Genomic DNA, 10,000 nt, shown 5'->3' with positions numbered 1-10,000 from the left:
TCATTTCTTCATATTGCATTCTTTTCTGTAGTCTGGTAATCCTTTCCCTCACTTTCTCTAAAACAGAGAGAGACACACTGTGACACACTACAGGTATTTTTTTAATTTACAAGTCCTCACTTCATATTTTGCCTCTGTTTGGAGAGTCCTCATCCTCTCCTCATCTAACTATAACAGCCACAAAACAGCAGAGTGTTGTGCAGAGAGTTACTGCGCATTCATGTAACATGAGGGTGTGTCTTAATGTAACATGAGGGCGTGTCTTAGAACAGTACTGCGCATTCATGTAACATGAGGGCGTGTCTTAATGTCCCATGAGGGCGTGTCTCACCTGACGGCCAGAATGTGCACTGGCTGTGATCGGCGAACCCTCTGTGCAGGAGAGTGGGGTGGAGCCACGCGGACACTGGACGGGCGCTGAGAGGGAGGAGCAGCAGAGCGGTTGCCATGGAGACCGTGTCCGTTATGCAAGAGTGGGGCAGAATCAGAGTACTGGGTGCCACAGGTAGAATAAATGCTCTCATATGAAGACAGAGAGTCCATATCATTCACCAGAGCCTCCAGATCCACATCATCATCTACAGAGAGAGAGAGAGAGAGAGAGAGAGAGAGAGGGAGAGAGAGATAGAGAGAGAGACAGAAACAGAGCCAGAGTGTGGAGAGAGAGGGATATGGTCGAGAGAGAGAGAGAGAGAGAGAAATGCATAAGAAGGATAAGATACACTACTATCTCTTGAAATACAGCGATAAAATACAAGCATGAGGCATGTTGTGAACTAATGTGACCTAGTTCTTTGACTGCACAGACACACACACACACACACACACACACACACACACACAGAAAACACACACATACTGTACATACACACACACATATACACACATGCATACGCACATGCACACGCACAACAAACATATACAACAAACATACACAACACATACACACACACACACAAAACACACAGATACTGTACATACACACACACACACAAACACACACACACACACACACTGTACATACACACACACGCACGCACGCGCACACACGCACGCACACACACTGTACATACACACACATACACACACACACACACACGCATATGCACATGCACACGAACAACAAACATATACAACAAACATACACAACACACACACAAGCACACACACACACACACACACACACACACACACACACCAACAGGCATGTGCACAACAGACATGCACATTAAACACATACAACAAACACACACACACACAAACACTATAACACACACCAACATGCATGCGCACAACAGACACACACAATAAACACATACAACAAACACATGCACGCACACACGCCCACACATGCACAAGCACAAGCACCGGACACACACGCACACACAAACACAAACACACGCGCACACATGCACACACATGTGCACACACACACACACACACGCACACACACACACACGCACACTCTTCCAGAGAGACCAGTCCTATCCCTTCATCACTTACAGTCCTGATTTACTGAACTTTTTTGTCTTTGTCCTGAAATAACTATAGCATATGCCTGGGAAGAGTGCCATTCTTTCTCTCCATAGCGCGGGTTCTGCTTGCTTACCTAACTGAATTAGTCTCCTCTATAGCATGCAGAGAACTGATGGTGTTTGACTGAGTTAGTCCTGAGTTCACTGGGTTTGTCTGAAGATTACACAGCTTGTCTGCATTCCTCCTGTGTATTACTCCATCCTGTATTGTTTGCTTTTGCATTTAGCATGAGAAGCGTGAATATGGAATTGCATTTGCTTTTACTGATACTGTGATAAGATGAATGTCTGCCAAAACAGCCCCACACAGGTCTGGACTGAGTCAACACTGCAGCGCCATGGTCACAGAGTACACCTGATGTTTGTTTGTGTCAATGTTTGTCTATGCACTCGTAAAACAGCCTGACAGTACATACATTATACATAGCGCAATATGTCAAATGTCCCTCCAATATTCAGTTCTTGCACTTGCATTTTCAACATGTATTACACAGTTACACCTCTAGATGGCAGCAGTAACAAAGATGATAAAGTGAATCTAATACTTTTCAGATTTGATTTTATTTGTTGTGGTGGTTATTTTACACCCGTCCTCACCCCCTCGTGCCACACCCCCCCCCCCCCCCCCCCCCCCCCACACACACACACACACACAAACACAAACACATTTAATTTAACTAGCAGGTACTGAAATGGATAAAGAGGAGGGTGAAGAAAGTTTACTGATGAGTTTACTGCTGAGACAAATCCCTCAAGGAATCAGGGCTGTCTACCACTGTTTAACAACATGATCCAGGTGCAATGGTTTTAGTTTACGTGGGAAAACAGGAGATTTCCAAGGACTAGCCATTGTTATAGCACAGCTGTGGAACACAGACATTTCTCCACAAACTCATGATGATTCAGCCAAACAGACGCAGTGTCAACATTTGGCCAATCAGGCTCGATGTGACAATAGGTCAGTAAGAGATACAGTGTCACGATTCAGCCAGTCACGGACACAGTGAAGATTTGGCCAACCAGACGCAGTGTCATCATTCAGCCATTTAGATTCAGTGTGACATTAAGCCAATCAGAGATGCAGTGTCATCATTCAGCCAGTCAGGGACACAGTGACGATTCAGCCAATCAGAGAGCAATCATATACAATTCGGTGAAAGTTTGTTTGTGATGGTATGCTGAGAGTGGAAACTCTGTGAGTGTGTGTTTGAGAGTGTGACAGGGTCTCCTTTGATCAGGACCAGCACAGACCATCAACAACTACAGACCAGCACAGACTACGGACCTCCAGAGATCCCCACAAACAAACAGGTGTGAGCTGCTTAAAGACATGTACACAGAGATACACTCATACAGACAAACACACACAGTCGTGCTAAGCTCCTAAAAGAGCCCTGACTCCATGTGCTCTAATAAGAATGTGCCAACCATGGCTCAAATGGATACCATGGCAACAAGCTGCCTTTCAATGGCACGGAAAGAGAAAGTTCACAGTTCGCATGTAGGTTTCAGTGACTGAGTGTGAACACACTCGCAGACACAAATACACATACACACATACACACACACTAACCATCTCCATACCCTCACGCTCTTTTTTCCAAGAATTTAATAGTTCCGGAACTATCCAGAGCAGGAACGACACAGTTCCTGAACTGGTTCTTGTTTTGCTTTTTCCACCACACTGCAAGAACCATGCAGATCAGGTAAATTAGGAGCAAGTGACGCAAAAAGTGGAAGTCTGTCTGAGCCTGATTACTGTGTCATTTTCACGTAACCCTGGAAACTTGCACCTCCTCACCAGGTCATTTTTCCATCACTTGTGTTGTGCGCTAGTGTTTCATTTTCTTACAACACATGTTCCTCTTTTATATTTCGAGAAACGTGTCAGTAAACAGTGGCTGTTCATGGCATGAATTAAAACATGACATCTTCCTGTAAAACCCTTGCTGCCCTTATGCACGACACTTACGTAACCTTTACATGCAGATGACTGAAGCGCAGGAATTTTCATCCACCTGTTACTCACAAAAGGGTTTTTTTTTACAGGCCTTTCACTTTTACACTTCATCGTTTATCTGAAGTGCTTGTTTTGTTTGCACACCTCAAAATAAACATAACTGACTCTTACAAATCAACACTAGGTTATTAATACCTCTAACTGCTTCCAGTTCAGAATTTCAGCATCTGGTTAAACTGAACTGTCATCAGTGGGGATTTGTTCTATTTCCAGCATCAAAAGTAAGCAAAAGACGCTGAGCTGACTGGTGTTCCCACGAGGCCACAGAAGACAGGTCTGTGCAAAACGGGATGAAATGATGGTAGAAAAGAGCACTTAAGCATTAAGAATGTACGTTAAGTATGTACATTAAGTATGTACATTAAGTATGTACATTAAGTATGTACATGGACCTGTTTGAGGGTCATGAGTCAGTGGAAGAAGAAATGCTGCACACTGTGTTAAGAAGAATGGAATCGACTAAGAACAGACAACCCCCCATAAGCCAACGCTCCAAAGACACATCACAGGTTAAAGACAAAAAGCAACTGTTTTAGACTACTGCAGTAACAGTCACCCGAGGGCAGATTTGGGAAGCTCACTGAATAGACTGTGAAAGAGGGATGGGAAAAGCCGTTCTGTACATTAATTATATAGCACAGACAATCTTTCAAACTGCTGTTTCAACATATCTATTGCACTGTTACTGCACAGAAACGCCTCATTACAAATGGGAAATCACTTTTTCTGCTGTGAGAATTAGCATTAGCGCTGCTCTGTTTTCTGTGACCGGATTGTGGGATGTCTCTGCCTTTGTTGTCCATGCGGCCGTAACCTTAAAATCATTCAGATCATATACTGCTCTACAGAAGAGCCCGTTATAGAGCAGGGTGTCGCTCCACACACCGTGTGGATACGACCTCTGGTCATGTGATACTCTAGACTCCCTGCAGTAACGCTCCGTGAAACTTTTGTGATCTGCCATTTGATAAGTTGATGAGTAAATCTGAAGTGGTGTTTACTGTAGCATGGCACAGTTTTCAGAGTGAAGGGCTCTGTTTGGTATTTACTGTAGCATGGCACAGTTTTCAGAGAGAAGGGCTCTGTTTGGTATTTACTGTAGCATGGCACAGTTTTCAGAGTGAAGGGCTCTGTTTGGTATTTACTGTAGCATGGCACAGTTTTCAGAGAGAAGGGCTCTGTTTGGTATTTACTGTAGCATGGCACAGTTTTCAGAGAGAAGGGCTCTGTTTGGTATTTACTGTAGCATGGCACAGTTTTCAGAGAGAAGGGCTCTGTTTGGTATTTACTGTAGCATGGCACAGTTTTCAGAAAGAAGGGCTCTGTTTGGTATTTACTGTAGCATGGCACAGTTTTCAGAGAGAAGGGCTCTGTTTGGTATTTACTGTAGCATGGCACAGTTTTCAGAAAGAAGGGCTCTGTTCGGTGTTTACTGTAGCATGGCACAGTTTTCAGAGTGAAGGGCTCTGTTTGGTATTTACTGTAGCATGGCACAGTTTTCAGAGAGAAGGGCTCTGTTCGGTATTTACTGTAGCATGGCACAGTTTTCAGAGAGAAGGGCTCTGTTTGGTATTTACTGTAGCATGGCACAGTTTTCAGAGAGAAGGGCTCTGTTTGGTATTTACTGTAGCATGGCACAGTTTTCAGAGAGAAGGGCTCTGTTTGGTATTTACTGTAGCATGGCACAGTTTTCAGAAAGAAGGGCTCTGTTTGGTATTTACTGTAGCATGGCACAGTTTTCAGAAAGAAGGGCTCTGTTTGGTATTTACTGTAGCATGGCACAGTTTTCAGAAAGAAGGGCTCTGTTCGGTATTTACTGTAGCATGGCACAGTTTTCAGAAAGAAGGGCTCTGTTTGGTATTTACTGTAGCATGGCACAGTTTTCAGAGAGAAGGGCTCTGTTTGGTATTTACTGTAGCATGGCACAGTTTTCAGAGAGAAGGGCTCTGTTTGGTATTTACTGTAGCATGGCACAGTTTTCAGAGAGAAGGGCTCTGTTTGGTGTTTACTGTAGCATGGCACAGTTTTCAGAGAGAAGGGCTCTGTTTGGTATTTACTGTAGCATGGCACAGTTTTCAGAGAGAAGGGCTCTGTTTGGTATTTACTGTAGCATGGCACAGTTTTCAGAGAGAAGGGCTCTGTTTGGTATTTACTGTAGCATGGCACAGTTTTCAGAGCGAAGGGCTCTGTTTGGTATTTACTGTAGCATGGCACAGTTTTCAGAGAGAAGGGCTCTGTTTGGTATTTACTGTAGCATGGCACAGTTTTCAGAGAGAAGGGCTCTGTTCGGTATTTACTGTAGCATGGCACAGTTTTCAGAGCGAAGGGCTCTGTTTGGTATTTACTGTAGCATGGCACAGTTTTCAGAGAGAAGGGCTCTGTTTGGTATTTACTGTAGCATGGCACAGTTTTCAGAGTGAAGGGCTCTGTTTGGTATTTACTGTAGCATGGCACAGTTTTCAGAGAGAAGGGCTCTGTTTGGTATTTACTGTAGCATGGCACAGTTTTCAGAAAGAAGGGCTCTGTTTGGTATTTACTGTAGCATGGCACAGTTTTCAGAGAGAAGGGCTCTGTTTGGTATTTACTGTAGCATGGCACAGCTTTCAGAGAGAAGGGCTCTGTTCGGTATTTACTGTAGCATGGCACAGTTTTCAGAGAGAAGGGCTCTGTTCGGTATTTACTGTAGCATGGCACAGTTTTCAGAGAGAAGGGCTCTGTTTGGTATTTACTGTAGCATGGCACAGTTTTCAAAGAGAAAGGCTCTGTTTGGTGTTTACTGTAGCATGGCACAGTTTTCAGAGAGAAGGGCTCTGTTTGGTATTTACTGTAGCATGGCACAGTTTTCAGAGAGAAGGGCTCTGTTTGGTATTTACTGTAGCATGGCACAGTTTTCAGAGAGAAGGGCTCTGTTTGGTATTTACTGTAGCATGGCACAGTTTTCAAAGAGAAGGGCTCTGTTTGGTATTCCATGGTCTCAGTTGAGTAAAATGGTAAGGACGGTGGTGGTGATGATCGGCCCAGTTGCAGCCCAGTTAGATAGGTAGATAGATAGTAAGGGTTCTCAAACCGAGACCAAAACCGCGATACAAACCCCCTTGGTCTCGTGTCCTCCCTCCCCTCCCCTCCACCCCAACCCCAACTTGCTGCCAACCGCTGCAGGTGCAGCCTGTTGTGCACTCATTACATTACTAATGTAACAAAACTCATTTTTCATTTCACAGTTAACACTATGACACATGTACATCATGAATTTATTATTCTATTTAAAGTTACATCAAGCTGTATATTTTGTGTTAGGGGTATAATGGTACAGATATTTGGTACAGGATGTTTGGTTTGGTGCGTGTTGTGATCAGAGTGAATATATCTAAGCTATAATCACGCAGGTTACGTGCGTAATTTTTTTTTATGCTCTGATTGTCAGTCGACCGAAACATCAGCGAATTAAGTGATATTTGACAAGATACAGTGTGCCCTCTCTTCTACATTTCTGCATGCAGAACTAAAATTAAAAACTCGGTTTCCTCTCCGATTCCATAGCGGAGCCATAACTTAGCAACTGAATTAGCACATGTTTAATGACGCCGTGCCGCCCCGCTAGCTAGTTAGCATACCCAACTTAATTCGCTGTCGTTTCGGTCGACTGACCATCAGAGCATAAAAAAAATGATGCACGTAACCTGCGTGATTATAGCTTGACTTTAGAGGTGGATTACTCATATACTGCTGTTCCAGAGAATGCCGTTGACCCACCCCCCACACAATAATGTGTCCTTTCCATTAAACCTCAAGCCAGTCTCAGCATAAAACAGTCACTGGAAGTGTGCGAGTGTGAAAGTGAGAATGTGTCCTCAAAGTAGGTCACTTCACATAACTTTACACTGCAAACAAACACACGGGCACACCAGAACACACACACTCGACTCCAATACACATGTACACACGCTCCACAAACAAATTCACAGGCATACCAGAGCATACACAAACGCACTCACTCACGCACACACATACACAACTCCATTACACATTTATACACACTCCACTACACAAACAAATACACAGGCATACCAGAGAGCGCGCACACACACACACACACACAACCACATACACAACTCCATTACACATTTATACACACTCCACTACACAAACAAATACACAGGCATACCAGAGAGCGCGCACACACACACACAACCACACACACATACACACACCCCACTACACAAATAATTACACAGGGACACCAGACCAAGCACTCACACACTCAACTCCACACTGATGACTGATGTACAGAGACACTCATCTCACTAACACATGTACACAAACAATGTATACACTCACAGATTTACAGAGCTGACCAACACACTCCCCACTTTTCCACAGACACCATATACACTTCCACACTCACACGTGTGCGTGTGCTGAACAGTCAGTGTGGACGTGTGGAATCCATAGGTACCACAGCAGGGTGCAAAATGGAGAGTTTCTAGGAAGTCTCTTGGCTACAATAGCATGGCGTTAAAGAATGCAGTGAGCAAGCACCAAAGCATCTGGACAGCAGAATTCACACACACACACACACACACACTCACACACACTCACACACACTCACACACACACACACACACACACAGCCAACAGCCATGCTCAGCCATAAAACCCAGTGGTTCTGGGAAGGCCGCGGCGGTTGAAGTCTGTAGAAAATGTGAGGCAGTGTATAGATGGAGCTTTAGTGGGCGGGGCAGCCCAGTGACCTCAGTGCACTCACAGAACCCAATGACCCAAAAACACACATATATGCGCACACACCCGTCCATAAATACACATAAACACACACACACACACACACACACAAACGTATATGCGAACATGATGTCTGAGCGACAGCCTAACAAACAGCTTATAGAAGGCCTTGAGGTGTAAAATGATCCAAAATTAAAAACTGGTCAAAATTAAAATTAACCACTAAACCAAAACACAGCAGCCCGCACCTTTTCTTTCCACAGTGGCTTAAAGTCAGTATCACATTCACAACCAACACCTTTTCTTTCCACACTGGCTTAAAGTCAGTATCAAATTCACAACCAACACCTTTTCTTTCTACAGTGGCTTAAAGTCAGTATCACATTCACAACCAACACCTTTTCTTTCTACAGTGGCTTAAAGTCAGTATCAAATTCACAACCAACACCTTTTCTTTCCACAGTGGCTTAAAGTCAGTATCACATTCACAACCAACACCTTTTCTTTCCACACTGGCTTAAAGTCAGTATCAAATTCACAACCAACACCTTTTCTTTCTACAGTGGCTTAAAGTCAGTATCAAATTCACAACCAACACCTTTTCTTTATACAGTGGCTTAAAGTCAGTATTAAATTCACAACCAACACCTTTTCTTTATACAGTGGCTTAAAGTCAGTATCAAATTCACAACCAACACCTTTTCTTTCTACAGTGGCTTAAAGTCAGTATCAAATTCACAACCAACACCTTTTCTTTCTACAGTGGCTTAAAGTCAGTATCAAATTTACAACCAACACCTTTTCTTTCTACAGTGGCTTAAAGTCAGTATCAAATTCACAACCAACACCTTTTCTTTATACAGTGGCTTAAAGTCAGTATTAAATTCACAACCAACACCTTTTCTTTCCACAGTGGCTTAAAGTCAGTATCACATTCACAACCAACACCTTTTCTTTCTACAGTGGCTTAAAGTCAGTATCACATTCACAACCAACACCTTTTCTTTCCACAGTGGCTTAAAGTCAGTATCACATTCACAACCAACACCTTTTCTTTCTACAGTGGCTTAAAGTCAGTATCACATTCACAACCAACACCTTTTCTTTCCACAGTGGCTTAAAGTCAGTATCACACTCAATGTGTTTGTTTGCACATGAAGAAAGGTTGCTGTGGCAGAGTAAGCCCAGTCTTATCCTCATGGAAGGAGGCGTGGCTTATAAACAGGGGAGGAGTTAGCCTAGACCTGTCCTAGTGTGGACAGACAAGGTTATTACACAACCTCACAGCCTTTTTGCCATCCCAGCTGTGAGGATGGAGCTGGAGGAACAGGGCCAGCGGAGCCAGTGTTCCTGGGCCTTCACCCATCTGCAGGACTACTCAGTCTCTCACATATGATTCCAACACTGTGAGGCTACTGAACACTAGCCTTTTAATAGTGTGACTGAGATAAAGGTATGTTTTCCTGGGCATTTTGTGGCTGACAGTCCAGAGAGGCTGGGATACAGTAAACAGGCTTAAAACATTTGTCTTTGGCTGAAGCCAGAAAATCATAGTGTCTTACCTTGATGATGAGGAGAGTTTCGATTGGATGACTGAGAGAAAGAACCAATGATATTGGCTGGTCGGCGAGATGAGGTCCGATCTACATTGTCCTAAAAAAGAAGAAACCACCCATTACAGACCTTTTCTTTCAGCGACCTCACA

At 43.7% G+C, this 10,000-nt stretch overlaps 1 protein-coding gene across 1 annotated transcript in view; it reads right to left on the bottom strand.

The window, feature by feature from the left end:
• grb10a (growth factor receptor-bound protein 10a) overlaps positions 1 to 10,000 on the bottom strand; it is a 58,661-nt gene that overhangs the window by 31,419 nt on the left and 17,242 nt on the right. Inside the window, exons 3-4 of the mRNA XM_030788762.1 lie at positions 9,858 to 9,948; positions 332 to 578 (exon numbers count right to left, since the gene is read on the bottom strand). Of these exons, the coding sequence (XP_030644622.1) occupies positions 332 to 578; positions 9,858 to 9,948 (338 nt within the window). The remainder of the gene's footprint in view (positions 1 to 331; positions 579 to 9,857; positions 9,949 to 10,000) is intronic.

Source organism: Chanos chanos, chromosome 12 (assembly GCF_902362185.1).
Source record: "Chanos chanos chromosome 12, fChaCha1.1, whole genome shotgun sequence".
In the NCBI taxonomy this organism is placed as follows: Eukaryota; Metazoa; Chordata; class Actinopteri; order Gonorynchiformes; family Chanidae; genus Chanos; species Chanos chanos.
This window is presented reverse-complemented; position numbering and strand designations above follow the sequence as displayed.